This window comes from Centroberyx affinis, unplaced genomic scaffold (genome assembly GCF_046629955.1).
Source record: "Centroberyx affinis isolate AG114_WGS23_722 - 3 ecotype Tasmania unplaced genomic scaffold, CSIRO-AGI_Caff_v1 ptg007038l_1, whole genome shotgun sequence".
NCBI lineage: Eukaryota > Metazoa > Chordata > Actinopteri > Beryciformes > Berycidae > Centroberyx > Centroberyx affinis.
Window position 1 is genome coordinate 280,694 of NW_027283568.1, and position 18,196 is coordinate 298,889.

Sequence of the window (18,196 nt, forward strand, 5' to 3'; positions counted from 1 at the left end):
GATGCTAGAGCGTTACATCAGTCGACCTAACTATTACTACTGGCATTATAGACAGTTGTCATTAAGTACAAGGGTTATATCACACAGTTATTGCCCCATGTGTCCAATGTAGATAAAGGCAGATTTGCAGTGCAGTGAACCTGTATAACTTACTCTAAACCGCTAGAATAACGCTGTGATCCCTGCAAAATGCACGTTTCAATAGGTAACGATTCAGGGATTTGGGTACAGAGAACCCCCTGCTCCCTCTGGTACTGTTGTCATTTGACTGTGAAGGGGCCATTTCACTGTGTCCATCTCTCCTGAAACCCTGCTGACTAGCAGCCAAAGCACACAGTCTGCGTGTCGGTGTATGAGAGAATGACAGCGGAGGATTCCCCAACAGTCCGTCTCTCTCTGAGGATAAATCGTGGCATGGCTACAGTTGGAAGGCTCAGCGATTCGACCAGTCAGCCAGAACAGAAATACGAAACCAGCCGGCCTGCCGATCAGCCCGTCAACGATTCAACCACGAGCCAAAACCAGTCAATCAAGCAGTCCGTAGCTGAAGTAAATGTCACATATTGAAGCTGACTGGGATGCAGAGATGCAATGACGCATTAATGCCATTGATAAATTGTTCGCTGTGTGCAATGGGGTGGAGATGGGGCTGTCATATCTGATCTGGAGGAGATATGTAGGTGTAGGGTTTCTATCAAAAGGACCAAACACAATTCAGGAGGACTGATTCCTATCAATACCTTGGCATTGTTGTCTGCGGTTCATAACTATAAAGTGTTCATTCACGTGCTTAACTTAATTCCTCAGGTATTTTCATATCACACAATGAAAGTCCTAAGGGCCACTGATGGTCTTTCGCAGCAGCATTATCAGCATTTCCACACTGGAGTCACAAGGCCTTTTGTTCCAGACCTGTGAAAATCAATTTGATTAATTTGCTGAACGACTTGCAAAGCCGCTGTAAACTTTAGTTCGGTGTTGGTGCTGCTCCGGCACAAATGCCCTAGGTGTCCACACTGAGTGGCCGATGGTGTAGAGGACTTTACTAGACGTGTTTTATGCCGGAGGAGGATGGGTGTGACCTGGTTTTAAAAGCACTGAAATTAAACTGCCGCTTGTTTTTTATATGAGAGCCATAAAAGTGTAACCTTCTTTTCCTGAATCAGCACCTTACTGCCCTGCCAGTCCATCCTTTTCTATCTCCTTTGTGGGAGTGTGTTTGTGAGCGCACACACAAAGTGCATGTGTATTTGTGCATGCGTGTGTGTATTTGCTGGCATGAGTAGAAGAGATAGTTCTGCGGCCAGTGGAAGTGTGTGTGGGTGTATACACACAATAACTCCCCCTGACCTGCTAGCCTCTGTGGTAAAGCTGTGGTGTAACGTTCATGAAACCACTAAATAGCATAATAAAAACATTCACAGGTCAGATTCATTCTTACTAAAGAAGGAAAATACTATTTCCATACATAATGAATGCACCTGAAACAGTTTAGGAGATGTGTGATGAACTACAGAATAAAATTACTCTTCAGTGTAACTTTCACAGTTCTGCATGATGTGTGACACAAATGAATATATGCAATTTTTAGCAAGATGGTGTATTCATCCTAAATGCATTTTGCCGCACACAAGCTTTCGGGTATGCACGCACTCACACACACACACACACACACACACACACACACACAAACACTTGTCACTGAAATGGCGGTTTCTAGTGCTCCCTCAGTAGCTGTTGTGTTGACTGGCTCTCAAGTGTGAGGAGGAAGCCACAGAGACGCGAGTAGAGAGCGAGGCTTAGTTAAGATTGAAGAGAATGAATTTTCATGATTAACAACCATTCTGTAAGAGCTCTCACTGTATTGATTTTTACAACTGCAGGGGTGAAGCTTGATAAAATGTTACTTTCATTTCACGGGTGGAAGTAGAAAAGGACACAAAGGGATTCTTGTGGAGGAGAAGGAGAAGACTAGGGTTATTATGGCTGCAGGCATAGGTTGAGCACCGAGGGCTTTTCTGTCACAACAAGAGAACCTCTATCCTTCACACACTGTGATCCCACCTAGTGAGAACAGCCTGAACAAGACTTGAACCTGCAACCCTGTGGGCATGAAACAACAGTCCTCCTAAGAGGCTTCACCCATCATAACATAGCCATAACCCTCAGAAATCCTTTGGCCTTGATAGGAAATAGCATCAAAAGGTTATTTGTAAAGAGAAAATCATTGCCTCCGTCTATTGCACAGCATTAAGGGCGACTTTCCTAAGCAATGTAAGACAAAAATCCCACTTGTACTCATGACATCTTCCCTTCCCTAACCCTTCTTTTGGCCTGACATATTCAAAACGACAGCCAAGAGTAGTGTAAGTGCATGTTCTTGTGCGAGTTTGCAAGTCATACACATCCAATTACTGTTTGGATACCGAGTTCCTGAGAACTACTTGTGGCTTTACAAGCCCTCATCCCAATGCTGCTCATTTGCACATTACATTGCACTCGAGGCAACAAGCACAAGTGTGCCATTTGTATTTGCATGGTGCTTGACATTTACACACTGGGAAAGCAATTAGGCCAGCATTAGGGTCATTAATACAGTGAACAGGCTGGACGTGTCTGCTCTGATAGCTCCTGCAATGCGTATTCATGGGGAAATGAAAATTATGGCATATGCACTTGTACACACCAAGATATACAGTGGGTCTCACAGAGGAACAGAGATGAATATGCGAATTCCCTGTTCCTTGCGCCCACTCTTCTTCTGTTTCTCCTTTCTGTATTTCTACACCTCAGCGACACAAACACACACACACACATACACGCACGAACGCAAGCACGCATGCACGCACGCACGCACGCACGCACACACACACACACACACACATTAAAAAATAGTGAAACTTTCTGTTTGCCTCTAGTGGCCCGAATCTAAGCAGCTGCCTGGTAAGAAATGCCCACTTTTGAACTTTTGTTTTCAAGCTTTTGTCTGAACAAGGAGACAAAGGAACACAGGCAACAGCATTCAAAACACTGAGACCTTAACAAAGGCTCATTGTGCTGGATAAGAACAACCACCGCTGGTTGCCCAAGCCAATTCAAGAAGCAGGTAGGATCATAGGTGAAAACTGAATGAATTAGTGAATGCTGAACCTTGCTACTCATTGCTAACGTGAACAACCTCTCACAATAGATTGCCTATTAGGAGGGTAAAACGAAAAGGTCACAGCCTCCACGGATGAATGGTTAATGTCTACAAACTGTTGTGCATCTGTGGTTTTAAAAGGAGCGCACATTATCACTGAGTGTCTGAGATGTGCAGAAAAAGGAAGTGACTAACAATCAGCTAATCAGCGAGACATCATTGTTGAATCTCAGTTAGTGCAGAGAACATACAAACTCGATCTTTTCTGGATCAGGAGAAAGCATACACTCATTGTGATATCCAGTGCTATTTTTCCCCATACAGCTATGATCAGGAAGCAGGTGGTGGTATTGGCAGGGATTCGGTAGGTAGGCAACCACAGCAGAACCAATCTGAATAGATTAGGACTCCCTTATGGAAATGAGTCTCCCTAAAGATTGTCCTTTAAAGGTAATCACAGAGAGGAGATGGGATCGATAATATTTCCACCGCCCCGCCTCTAACACAGTGAGAATCAGACATGCTCTTGGATGAATGAGACTATCATAGGATTGCACGAAGGCAGCCGAGTGTGACGGCTGGGAGACTGAATTCCCGCACAAAATGGAAACCCATTTCAGTGCCGAAAAAATTTTTGTCCTCTCATTTAATAGCTACAGCGAACACAAATAACGCATCGCTCTGAAGTTGCCCGTATTTGATATGAGGCTTTGTTGCAGCTACTGTGATGAGAAATTAATCAATTAATATTCCTGTGTAATTCTGAGAGGCTGTTGTTTGGTTGGATGATCCATTGTTGTGCTGCTCGAAATGGAGAATGCTTTTAACAAAAGGTGCAATAGACAAATGGTGGCAGCAAGCAGAGGTTGTCTGCATGCTACACTGATTATATTGACCACAGCAGGGCTTTCCCTGGCAAACACGCCTAGGAGTTCCCCCTCTCTTTCTCTCTCCTAATTCTCCTCCTCCCAACCGATCGATGCACTGTTCTTTCCAGTCTCCCGCTTTCTCATTATCTGTCAGCAGCACATAATTTATAGCCAGCTCTGGAGCTTACATACCATGCCTGCTAACCGGTGTTTGTGTGTTTTTGGCCACTCCATTTTCATAGAGATGTCGGGATTCTCCCAGATGGATGGAACGGGGGGGGGGGGGGACTCAGTGTGAGCTCTAGTTGACAGATCGATAGCTGGCTGATGGCCACCGTGGTAGAAGGGCGGTCTACTGGGGGAGGAGAGTTAGGCGGAGCAGAGATTAGTCGTCCACAGATTGGTCTCTAAGACTGGGCCAAAACACAAAGAGTTGGGGATTAGCAAATATCTGCTACCTTTCCACCAGGACTACTGAAGGGGTCACCTCCACTGAAGGTAGCTTCGCAGAAAACATTGAAATTCATTCATCGAAAAGGTTTTAGCTTAGAATATGGTGGGTCAATTTAACAATAGTCCAATACAAGATGGCCACGTGATGAAAGGCCAACACGATACTGTAGCAAGCCTCACAGCAAAAACATCCGATTTAAACGCAAAAGCCGCCTTATGTGGACAATAACAGACTCTTCTTCCCACCTTCCTGTATGCTACATGAACTTGGAAGGTTCATGGTGAGGTTCTGGACTAAGAGTGTTAAGGGACTGAATCCCTCTGCTCTCTTCATCCGTTGCGTATCCCCTCATACTCCTCCCTGCATACTCAGTCACAGCGCTGCTTTACTGTACATCATAAATATGTGTCTCATAAACCAGTGATTCAGAAAACAGCTGCATGCGCCTTTCCCTAACACTGTAATTACCCTGAATAAACAGGGGAATAACAGAATGATCGAGGAACAGAGGAAGACGTGGAATTAATAGACCTTAAGCTGTTGACCCGGAAAGAGATAGAGGACAGATCACCTGGTGCTGTATATTTATGAGTTATTGTTCAGAGAGGCATAATCCCCAGTGGTAAAGCCAAACACGGCAGCACGGAAACTGGAAGCGTTCAGGGGGACTCCCTGTTTTATGGTGGGCGATTCGCTGCTGTGATGCAAGTGGAGATGCAAGACTCTTCCTCCCAGTGGAGCAGTCCAAACCACAGCTGGGACCCCCTGGGTGCACAAGACTGCTTTGAGAACTGGCATGATTGTGTATACGAATTAAGAAGGTGCTGTCAAAGTCCTCTAAGGCAGAAAGTCAAACAATAATACCCACCAGTAAATAAGGGTACGTCACTAATACCCATTCCAGCACATCAATCAATATTAATCTCTAACATGTAAGATTTTTTAACAAGCCACAGTATACATACATTAGCAAGGCATTGGCTGAGCAGCCATTAATAACAAGAGAGGCATAATGTGGCTAAGTAGTCTGTCTGTCTATTCTTAGCTCCTCTTGGCCCCAACCACCGGTTCACCGGTCCAGCTTTGACGCCTACCTCCGACCTTGTTGTTCATTAATGCATGAAGCTGCTCTCCCTCCAGCCCTCATGACCGCCACCATTCCTGACACTGACACTACATTAGAGGCAGGAGAGAGCAATGCTTTGGAAATAATGAGGCTCCCCCCACCTCAAGTCTGAGCCTGACTCTCCTCCGGAGGGGAAATCATCTGAGTAATTAGGTACCAGGGATCTGTGGGAACGTGAAAATATTACTGACCGCACCCATCCTCTGCTGTTCTGGCTGATAAGTGACTGTATGTAAGTGCTATGGACCCCCCCTGTACCCCAACATAGCCACGTCACAAGATAGACTGAATACAGTTCAATTTGGTACATGAATAATGATTAAAAATGTTACACTATTACACTTCCCTGTAAATATAAAATTGAGAGTTGCGAGGTTAATTTTAACAATAAGCACCTCTGAAAAATAATTTTACCACACTGCAGAATGCGCCCCTTTACATGCACAAACACACAGATCTACTTGCTACACAAACATTTGCATTTAAAAAATGGCCACCATCCATTGATTCAGCAGCACTTTTCAGATCTCTGATAAGGAGTCAGGGCTGATATGGAGTGAATAATATGCAGCATGAATTCATTGTAAGAGAACATCAAAAATATGTGTGGATACAGAGAAAAGTAACATCAGCTAGTTAACATTAGCTATATAGACCTAGATAGCAAATTGGCTTGCAGTAGCACTAACAAATTTGTTGCTAATTTGTTGGAACAGTATCTGCACAGCATAAATAATTATCTAGCAGGCAAACTGGCTATGATCTTTCTGAGTTTTGCAACCTCATTTTCTTGCTCACATTTATTTTTAATTCATTTTTGGGCAACACTTATGTGATGAGGGATCTTAGCTAACATAATTTTCAAGACTTTCAAGCTAATGTTCTTTTTACAAGTGTGCCAAGTTGGCAATCATAAGACAATACTGTCTGACCTGTCACCTCTGCCTAATTTCCCATTATTGCTACATCACGGTGAAAGAAAGAATCATGATTCTCTACTGAAACTGTAAAATTAAGTGGTGTATTTTCCAATAAAGGATTTACACCAGCATCCAGGAAAACTGGGAGAAAGATCATTTTCATTGATGGCAGGTTTGTAATCAACACCAATAAAACACGTTCACACAAAACCATCTGCTGGGCACCTACACACATGTTGCATGCAAACATACACACACGTGCACACACACACACACACACACACACACACACACACACACACACACACTGTGAAAGGAATGTGCTACACATGGTAGACTGTGAAGAGGTGCCACAATTCTCTGTTAATCTTCATGTATTTACTTTTATCTCTAATCTGAATTTTATCTCTGTTATAAGCTGCATGCACATAGCTAGACTTGTTTCTTTTGTCATAGTATGGCATGACCTTTTCCCAGGCTTGCAGATTGGATTTTAGCCATGCTCAACAAAGTCAGATGCTCACCCTATCAGCAAGGCTACATATGCAAATACAATAGATCCATACTGTCACTGCGGAAGATGCAGGGATAAACCAGGATGTTCACACATCTGGAACTGGACCTTTTTAAATGCCCTAATCTTTTGTGATCACACCTTGAAAGGTCTTCTTTAATATCAGGTGGAGTTACATTCTTCATAGGCTGGTTGAAAACGGCCAGCAGAAATGCCACGTCTTTGAAAGAAGCCTGAGGATGAAAGCGAGGGAGCAAAAGGCATCCATGGGAGGGTGTCGCTAATAGGCAGAACTTTTAAGAGCAGCATGAGAAAAATGGCCTAAGAGAGTGGAATGATGAATAAGAAAGTTGGTAAGGAAATATCAAACACCCAAAACCCCAGGGACTCTTGGCCTCAACGTCCTCAGAAGAATCCCGTGGTTTCACACCACTGACTCCTGTATAAGCTGCTCTTATTCTCTTCTATTCTACTCTTCTATTCTTCCCTGTGCACCGCCACTGTCTCCCCGTTTCATATTGATGCCAACCGAGGGAGTGCATACATCAGCCACCTTGGAGTTTTCATACAGCCTGAATTAGGCACTAAAGGAAACAGATGCCTTCGGTGTTCTGTGTTCATAAGGCTGATGATACAGCCTTTAAAAAGCAAGGCCAAAGCCACTGCGCTGCTCCAGATTGGTCCTCTCAAGGATTTCATTTCTAAAAGGGCCACTCAACTTATGTGGCAAGTCAATTTGACAATCATGAAAGGTAGCACTAACAAGTGCAGGCGCCTGATAAAGAAAGCCTGCAGAGAGAGACGCCAGTGAAGTGAAGGAATGGGGGATCAGCTCTAAAGGAAACCAGTCGACCGTGAAATGCCCAACCTTTACACTAGAGAGATGGTAGGAGACCGTATTAACAGGACAGAAAAGCCACAACAACATCAGCAACAAGGAGTTGCATTTTCTGACACCAATATTTCATCATAGGTAACAAAACGAAACAATCCAACACTTCCTTAGGCTTGTCGGGGCTGTAATACTGTAGTCCCCAGAGAATAATGAAGACGTTCATGTTTTATCTCATTTGAATTTGTCTGGTTTTTCTGTTTGCATAAACAGTTCTATTACAGTTGTCTGGAGACTGCCATAAATCCTGTTTCCACTAGTTTTCTACAACGAACAGAGAGAAATCCCCTCCTCTTCTTACTATTCAGGAGAAATGCCTCATCCAGGGAACAACCTAGAGGAGAAATTAGCCAGGAGTTTATTGGCCCAGATACAATAGGAGCAGATTGAAAAGGGGCGAGATGATTGAACTCTCCTTTATTCCATGGCGAGTCCTTTGTGCCAGGCTGCACAGTCACTTTGATGCTATCTCTGTCACTCCAAGCCGCACGCTGCGCCTAGGGTGCCTCACACAAAAGAATATGATGCACTACCAGAGGCCTTGAATGGGCTTTCCATCTCTTTTCTGAAAGACTAGCACTCTCCTTTTTATTCATCTCATCTGTTAAGAAATGGAGTGTCGGTCATTATCAAAGCACGTCATCACAGCAAAGGCTTCGGTGCTTGATTAATTACTGCGAAAGAATAACAACTGATCATATTAATTCTAGTTAATAAAATAGCGTTACATTTTTGCGGAAAAGAAGGCTACACTGGGAAGAGAGAGAGAGAACTTTTTTCAAAGTAGAACAGCTGCGTATTTGCAGCATATGTTATGTGTCCCTGCAAACTCCAAAACACCATGTTCCTTCTACATCAATACAATCTTCAAAGTATTCTCAGAAAATGTGAGTGCACTGTAATCAAATACACCTAATGGCTAGAAAAGGTCGTCTGCGAGCTCCTCGCTAACAAAGGAAGAGAGAGCGGTAATGGGAGGAATGGGTGTACCCTTTCAGAGGACGACGGAAGAGACGGGAGGGAGGAGGAGGAGGCGGAGGAGGAAGATGAGATGGAGGAGGATGAAGAAGTGTGATTTTTGCAGGCTGCCATTACCGGAGTAATTTACACACAGAGGAGCACAGAGAGACCTTTGAGTGGGCGGGTGGATGGTTGGGGTCTGATCAGAGCCTCCATTAGTACAGAAATAAGCTACAAATGGAGCAGGAGAGCTGGGTGAAGAGAGGAGCAGGCTGGAGCGCACGCTGTCAAACTGTGTGGAAGGAACAGGTCACTCTGACCAAGCTTAAAGAGACCCACTTTACAGCACTTCTGCCATCAACACTGCTTAATCCTTTTGACCATGATAGGAATCGCATACTGTAGTACTGTATACTGCACTGTACATATACGATCATTACTGATTTATGTAGAAAGATTTCTAATTTATGCAGAAGTCACTTTTAATGTATTTATCAGGCTGGCATCTATCCTGTACTGATAATTCATGCTTGTAAATTAAGCAAATACAGCCACACTAGTACAGTATATCCATATTCTAAAACAAATTTCACTCAACCAACGAGTTACCAGACACTTCCAACAGCTGAAAAAATATGCAAAACTATTTCAAGAAAGCAAAATCATTTTTTTCAAAATAGTTCCCATTGGGGATGGAGCAAAAGTGCATTGTTCAGCAAGCATGCAATAAAAAGCAGGATTTATACAATGGCTATATCTGTAGCAGTTGAGGTTGGGTATGAAAATCATTGACTATTATGGAGCTATACATTCCCTATATAGCAACCAAATATGTTGATAGAGAGAGTGTCTGTGAGAGAGAGAGAGAGAGAGAGAGAGAGAGAGAGAGAGTGTGTGTGTACAGTCAGCAAATTGTACAAATGAAGTATGGAGCACCCATAATGTATATTAATTCCAATCCCTATAGTGCATTTCCTTAACAAATCCATAGGATTTTAGGTCAATCCTCCTCAAATGAAATTCATTTCATGGCTTTAGTCAAGCAGTGATTAAGTCTTAACAGAATTCCATGGGAATACCAGTGCATGGTGCAGTAAGAGGAGTGCTGCACGGTAATGAATGAAGATGAGAAAGGTAAATGATAATTCCTCTTCTGCGCTTTGAGGATTAGGAACATGAGGACAGGACAGGGAGGAAGAGGCAGTGATCCTGATGGATACTCCTATCTGGGAGAGGAGCACTACTTGGGATGTTCTTCCCGCTGATTGATACAGCTGACTGGGAGAGGATGGAGAGGCGTGGTGGGGCTGGGAGCACTATCTGTCCCTGGGTGAGGCCTTATCGCCTCCATGGCTGTCTAGCCTGCAGACGCCATAGTTTATTTTAAAGAAAGGTAGTCAATAAGGGCATCTGTTCTTCAGATGTTCCTCCTCTAGTCAGTTTCAAACACGGCCAAGAATAGAGTAGCCAAGAGATTAAATGCTACTAAATATTAAATATGTTTTAAGCTATGTTAAGCTTAAGAATCACAGTATCATAGCATTTCTCTTCTACAACAAATTTCAATTTGATTTTTACAGGGTGATGGATCAAGAGATTGATACTTGTTAATATAGTGGTTGTTGGTTATGGCATAGAAACGATTCACATGGGAGAGAGAAATATGTGTGTTCTTCCTAATGCATTTCACCGAATGTTTTTTTTTTCCTTATGGAATGAAAACATCCAAATCTGGAGGCATTTAACCTGATAAATGGAAATCTATATGCATGAATTTCTGCTTAATGGGATTCCTAACCTTCACTGAAATGCAATTATCTCATAGCAAAGGTGTTAAATATCTGAGACATGCTCACTGCCCCTTATTGTAAACATTAATTCTAGATAAGTCTACATCCTCCCTTTGGCATGAAAACTGAAATATGATATTAATATGGGATTGTATTGCATGTTAATGCATGCATGGTAATATGTAGCAATAGGTTTAGTGCAGATGGAAACATTGAAATCATTACATTGACTTAATACATCATGATAGTGTGCAATAATGTTTTGAATCTAAAATATATTTTCTGCTTTTAATTATATTTTACAAAACATGCTCTGATATGTTTACTCTAAGAATAGAATAGAATAGAATAGAATAGAATAGAATGCTTACTGATGTGTACAGATGGCCCTCCCCGTTCATGGCGATGTATAACCCTGTCTTCACGGACTGAATGGCGACAACTCTGAGGCCCACAGGAATAAGGTTGAACAAAGCTGGAAAGCACACACACACACACACACACACACACACACACACACACACAAACACACAAATATCACCAAACAAATTGCCATACAGAGAATTAACCATTAAGTGCACATTAAATACAATGGGAAAAAAACATTATGGTGCAATTCATCATCCAAATGCAAACTGCCTATCATTAACGCCTCACAAAGCATAGATAACACGATAGCTAGCTGCTGTGTTTAGGTAATCTCTGGAGATGGATTGCAGCATGGTGATGAGCGTGACTAGCCTAGCATAGCCTGGACCACCCTGAGCTACCTGGAAAGTAGCTGTAATTGGGGCCACCACTGGTGCGTGGCAGATTTAATAGCCCCTTTGTTGTTGTAGCAGACTCCTTGGGCCTGTTAGGTAATGGCTATTGTTTGTACTGGTGAGAAATAACAGGACCGGCCTGCCTGTGACATTAAGTGTGCGTATATGGCAGACTTAAATGCACTATGTAATGCACTCTTCTGACCCCACAGGTAATTGGTATTGGCAGGTTTGGAGCCCCGGTGAAGAATGACAGAATCACTGTGTGACCATTGTTTTTGGTGTGGTGGCAGTGGGCCAGCTTCAGAAATTGGTTGTGAATGGTAAAATTTAGTGTGCAACAGCAAAAGCTTGCACTTGATGGTGCATTTACCAGTTATATGCAGAGTAGTTACATATTTAAACGATGTTTGATGTCAGATCAATAACTGCCTTGTGCACACTGTATAGCTCAGTGATTCAATACCTCTTTTAATCAGCCTATCAGATGTGACATGTGCCATGTCTCCTCGTGGTGACAAGAGAAACGGACACAATGTAGAGTGTCAAGCTAGCGTTAGCACCAAGCACTGAAATCAAATTAACCAGCTAGCCTGAAGCGCTAGAGGAGCAGTGCCAGAACAAGCTAATAATACACTTTCCTCCCCATTAAGCCTACTGTTTCCTGGTCCACTTTCCCTCTCAGAGAAAAGGACAAATCTGCATGATCCTGTAGCTGTCATTTAAGAAGATAGGCCGCCCCAAAACCTCAGAAATAATTTGAGAGCGGACAAGTGTGCCTGTTCACAGATACATTTCAACTTTATGACTATGTTTTCAGAATATTAAGAACAATGAGCTATATTTCATTGTGCACTCCGATGTTTCATGAAGTGTGTATACACAGCTGTCACATGTTGAATCTAGGAGGCTAAGAGACACTGTCAGGTTACTCACAGGAATTACTGCTGTCATCCTTGGTCCCATCAAGAGAGCCATCGGGGTTCATTTGCAAGTAGTATCCCTGCCTGCAATATAACCTGGTCACTATACCCTTGAGCTGGGGATCTGCAGGAGAGAAAGAGAGAGGGAGAGGGAGAGAGAGAGAGAGAAAGGAGAGGGAAAAAGAGACGGGAAGTTATGGATTAGCAAACGATGCCAAAAGGGGGCCGAACGACCACCGCAGAATAACAGAGATTTTCAAAATAGAAAAATGAAAAAACAAAACAACAGGAGTTATAAGGACTCCTGCGGCGAACCAAATTAGCCTGTGCAATATCAACAAATCAATAGCTGTTGCTTTAATATACCAAGGATTTTGTAATATGTTGTTTTCTGAGGGTATTAACAGCAAGACACCATAAAACACTGTGCAGAAGTATTTTACAATACTTTATGACCCCAGTGTATTTTCACAGGCAAATCCCGCAGCCAAAATTCAGTGCACATAAGCCCTGCCCTGCTCAGAGATAGGCCATCCAATTATAGGCAGCAGAATTAATCTGTGGCTGCCTGGCTCCCATAATGAACCCAATAGCACCCTCTCTGGGTCCTCAGAGTGGGATGTAACAGCTACTGGGTCCTGTCCCTTCCAGCAGACCCAATAGGGGAATTAGCTACATATCTAAATAAATCACCACTGTGGTAGAAATGCCCAGGCCCGCTGAACCGTAACCAGTCTTGTCGTAATTTAGTTGGCATTTTGTAATTTTGCAACTGACATGGGGGAAAAGTGAATGTGAAAATGTCTAACAATGTAAAAAAGTGAAAGAATAAAACACAGAAAGCGATACATTTCAATAAAACTGCAGGTGGGAGTACCTCTGGACCTTCATGCAAAAACATTGCATGTGCTCAGGTTTCACAGTATTTCTTCATCTCTGTGTGTGTGTGTGTGTGTGTGTGAGTGTGTATGGTGTGTGTTTGTACGTGTGTGTATAACCTCTAGGGTCATACACCATCAACATTAGCTTTATCGTAGAGACAGCCATCACACCAGATTTCATTCTAAGAAAGCCCCGAGGAGGTGAACAATCACCTTCACCTGAGCCCGAACCATGCCCTATGCTACTGTGTGTGTGTGTGTGTGTGTGTGTGTGTGTGTGAGAGAGAGAGAGAGAGAGAGAGAGAGAGAGAGAGAGAGCGCTCGGCCACACAGGAGAACTCAGGAGGTCTTGCTGAGGGCAAAGACAGGCAGTGGCTGTTTTTTTTTTTTCTCTCTGTGTATGGCTCAAGGCAGTCTCCTCGGAAATGGTTCTGTCGGGGGGCGGCATTAGGAAGCTCTGAGACCTTTCACTGCTGCCTGAAAAGAGGAGAAAATGCCTTTCTGCTAGTGCAAGAAGACGATCACGGCATTCAGCAGCGCACCTTTGTCGCCTCGCCAGGACAATGACAAGGTGGCTAAAGCAGAATCTGACTGTCACATGCGAGGCTGCCTCCGCCGAGCGTCGAGCAGGCTGACAGGACAGTGACAGTATCTCTCTTGTTAACCACGCTACTCATCCCAGTCAAAACTGTTGCGGCCATTCGCTGAGAGGCAGACATCGCCGCGCACAACATCACCCTTTCTCTTTTTTTAATGTTGATCCTGATCTTCATCTGACGAACACACACTAGTTGGTAGAGCTGAACAATTAATTGAAATTTTTTAAAAAACGAAATCGCAATATGAACTTTTGCAAATTCTAAATCGCAGAGGCTGCAATTAATTTCTTAAGAGAGAGAGAGGGACGTCCAAAATGGATTTCTGAACAAGGTGTTTCAGGTAATCCATGAATCAAAACCTTTCATTATACTCAAACTACCCTGCACACTGACATCTATTTTTTTTTAACAAAATCACTTTTCTTTAAACAATTTTAAAGTTCTAAAAAATGTATGTTTTTGTCAATATCTTTCAGCACTAGTAGATGGTTTACCTGAGTAACGAACAAAATGGGTCTTTTCATCTGTGAATAGGGAAAAAATGCCAACATTTTATTGTCCTGCCAGTTTTGTAGCTCTATCACGCACCACCCTACCCACAACCTGCAGCCCTTGCATATCAGAAACTTAATCAGTGTTGCTCAGAGTGTGTGTGTGTGTGTGTGTGTGTGTGCGTGTGCGTGTGCGTGTGTTCATTCTCGCCTGGCCCAGTGCCCTATGAAAGCCTGTGAAGGGATAGCATGATGAGGCTGACACATCAAAGAGAGGGTTCTCAGGGCATTGAGAAACTACCAGGGTGGAGAAAAGCCAGGAATGCAAATGGACTGCTGCCTTTATCACCGCACCCTCACCCTCCCTCCTCCTGCCTTCTCTGTCTACCAGTCACTGCAGTAAGATATCGTACAAACTGATATAGCTAAATGTTAAGTAATTATGCTTTCGAACATACAGTATATAAACACCCAGGTCCACAACCCCATCTCCTGTCCTATAACCACACGACCACACCCATATTACCCATCAGGGCCAGTTAGAGGGAGACGCACAAGTTTTCATACAGTGTGAGAAGCATGAGAACAGGCACACAGGCAAACACGCAGATACACACACAAAAAAACAGGCATACACACACATGCATTTTCACATTGATTTTTAATGAATGCGCAATCCCCTTGAGCAAGTACACTTGCGAGGACACACTGAGATGGCTATCCTCCGATCGATTAATGACTTTGATCAGCAGCATTTAAACAATCTGTGGGAGTGAGATTGATTTCCAAGACAGTTCAGAGGGGGGCTATCTGTAATAATTAAAACAGAAACAGAACCGGGCGCCGGCTGTGTGAATACTCTCTCTCTGTATGCGGGTGTGTACGTGTGTGTGTGAGTGTGTGTGTGTTTACGTGCAGGTGAACTTGGCTCCTCCGTCATGCTATAAATCATGTGATGCTGGCCATGTTCCCTGGGGAAGCCAGCCTGTATATCTCACACACACACACACACACACACACACACACGGATTCCCCCTCTAGTTTAGAGCTTCCATATTTCTCGGCTGCAGTCGGAGCGAGCTGGAATCTGTAATATTTTAGCTAATTTGGTGAAAGAGAATAAAAAGTCATGGAAAAGATAAAAGGCAATTGCACAGCATGCGAGATACGACTAATGTAATATATGGCAGCAGACGTATAATCCTATTCTAAGTGGTGTCCGAAAGAATTCGTCCATAATGCAATCATGTCCTCCAATACTCACTGCATTATTTATGACTGCCAGTTTAACATCGGACGTTCACGTGTGCTGCTACATACGTTACAGTGAGATGTTCGACTAATGGATTTTTCTAATTCATATGTGCTGGACACCCATTGGTGCACCCCATGCTGAAGGTCAAGCTTATTCTTGGTCATTGGATGAATGCTCTATAGGTTTTAGAAATGGTTTCTCAAATTTTTCTCTCATACGAAACAACAATCATTTAAAATGCCTCCCTGCTCCTTCCAAGTAGGGCATTTTCCTATTTATTCCTATATCCCCCCTCTCTATATGGGAGGAATGCTCAGTGTTTTTAGAATGACACAGCGTTTTCAGTGCTGTCAGACTAGCAGTGAGGGGTTGGATACGGTGCATGCACTCCACGACTGCTTCAAAAACATCTCTCTATGGACAGCCTCCCAGTCAAGAAGGTCCTTGACTCGTACGCACTCTCTCCTCTGTTTCTCATTGTCTTTCTTTCTCTCTCTCTGTTTATCTGTCTCTTTCTCTCTCCTTGTCCGTCTGCATGTCCCCTCTCTAAAATAGACCCAAACAGTAAAACAACAGTGCTGTTTCCCCCTAATGGAGTACCCAACTCTGTTTACTTCAGCTGGACTTTCCCAGTCCCATGATATTGGTTTTTCCAATAGAGGTATGTTTCTACACTCCACTTCCTTGTTTCTAGGGAAACAGAGTGGTGGTTTGGCAGCAGCGGGGGGTTTCCTTCAAAAACAACAAGCATCAGAACCACAAGACCTCAAATCGTGTCATTCTGCAGTAGCAGAAGCCCTCTGTGCATATAAATTGAACTGTCACAGACAGTTCGTGATGATGTTTTTTTTTTCTTTTTTCTGTAAAAGTGGCCTCCCTTGCTCCCTCCTTCCCTCCCTGTCTCATTTTCTCCTCACCCTGCTTGTATCTCCTTTGTCTATCCAGTTCTCTCTCACTCTCTTTCCCCTAAAACCAACACCTTTTTGTTGCAAAGGAGGCTATTATACCTGCAAAGGCACATGTTAAATTCTATACAAATTGTGCACAGAGCATTATGTATAGGACACACACACGCACACACACACACACACACACACACACACAGCAGCAGCAGTAGTTGTAGACTGCCGTCAGCCCTGCCCTGCCTGACCCACTTTGGATGTTTCTGGAATAGGAGAAGGGCTTTTCCAGCCTGCATAGGAAAAACCCCTCTGTGTTGCCTCGGCCTCCCTCTATTGTCATGGAAAAGTGGATGAAGCGAGGAAAGCTGCTGCCGCCCCATTTCTCTTATATCAACAACAACTCATGTCACATCAACAACAACGTGTCCGATACAGACAGTTCTGAAAGCCCACTGATGAAGCGCTGCTGTTTCACTGTGTCCCGTCAACATACTATTGAATAAACTGCCACTGGAAAAGGAAAACATTCACCTTCAAATGGGTTCCTGCATCGGGCCTTTCATGTAAGATAATCTAATGAGCCGATCTATGTAACGTAATCTAATGATCTATGGATCTAATCTAGTCGGCTAATGAGAGCCAGTGCTGTGAGATTATGGGTGAGCCACAGCTGGATGTGCACCCATCTCACTTACTGGGTGAAGTGTAATAGGATTTACAGCTCTCTCATATCTAATCCTTGAAAATCAGTCTGATCACTGGCTCTCCATCTGCTATCAAAATGCATGGGCGATTAAAAATTAGCCAAAGTTGATATGATAGATGAAAACATTTCAAGCATTTTCTATGAAGTATTGGATAAGAAGGACAAGAAAGCACATCTATGCGCTATAACTAGCTCAATGTAGAGCACTTTTTGCAGCATTTTGCATTGATTTTGAAGGTCCTTATTAATTCAACATATTCACAATAAAAAAGGCTTTGCATTTCCATTGAAGTGAATAATTTTTGAGAAGTACTCCCACTAATCCTGATCCTGGTGTCATTGCTTTGATGGATGGCTTGTATGGCACTGAGGCTAGACAAAACAGCTGCACTGGGGCTTTTCACACATTATTTTCCTCAGTCTTAACATGGATATTCATGTCATAACAATAATATTTAATTAAAATAAAATTAAGATTGATATAAAATGGAGGTGGGAGTATTCTCTGTTGATAGGCATGGTTACATTGTCTAAGTGCATTTGACCAAAATGCTCTGGTCATTGTTGTAAAAATCCCACTTTATGTAAATGTTAATCAATATATCCCATATGGGTAGCTAATCCAATACCAGGCTACATCCTGGAGGAAGATCAATGCTCAAAGCAAAGGAAATATTTGTGCTAGAGTAAATTCCAAACACTTCATGGAGAGAGATCTCAGTGGGAATGTGATTTGTTTTAAATATATTTTAAATATATTATCATATTGTGGCAGGTAAGAAAGCTATGTTCTCTGCAGGCTCCCTCCCAGCTCTCATGGGGAAGTCCAATGTGTTTTCACCTGGGAATGGTCTGAAATGAAGACAACTGTGGTGTCTGCCTGTGTTATCACACCACATATGATTGGTGGTGCATTCGGCTTTATTCACTCAAAATGTCCTTCCGGGGGCCAATATTGAATTAAGCACACCAAACAAACCATTAGTCTTCCTTAGCTGTGTGCTCTTG

The 18,196-nt window shown here is 43.1% G+C and overlaps 1 protein-coding gene across 3 annotated transcripts in view; it reads right to left on the reverse strand.

Annotated features, from left to right (window-relative positions):
- Positions 1–18,196, reverse strand: part of fgf14 (fibroblast growth factor 14) — an 86,846-nt gene that overhangs the window by 10,306 nt on the left and 58,344 nt on the right. For all 3 annotated transcript variants that reach the window (XM_071513354.1, XM_071513356.1, XM_071513355.1), the window contains exons 2-3: positions 12,368–12,478; positions 11,039–11,142 (exon numbers count right to left, since the gene is read on the reverse strand). In XM_071513354.1, the coding sequence (XP_071369455.1) occupies positions 11,039–11,142; positions 12,368–12,478 (215 nt within the window). The remainder of the gene's footprint in view (positions 1–11,038; positions 11,143–12,367; positions 12,479–18,196) is intronic.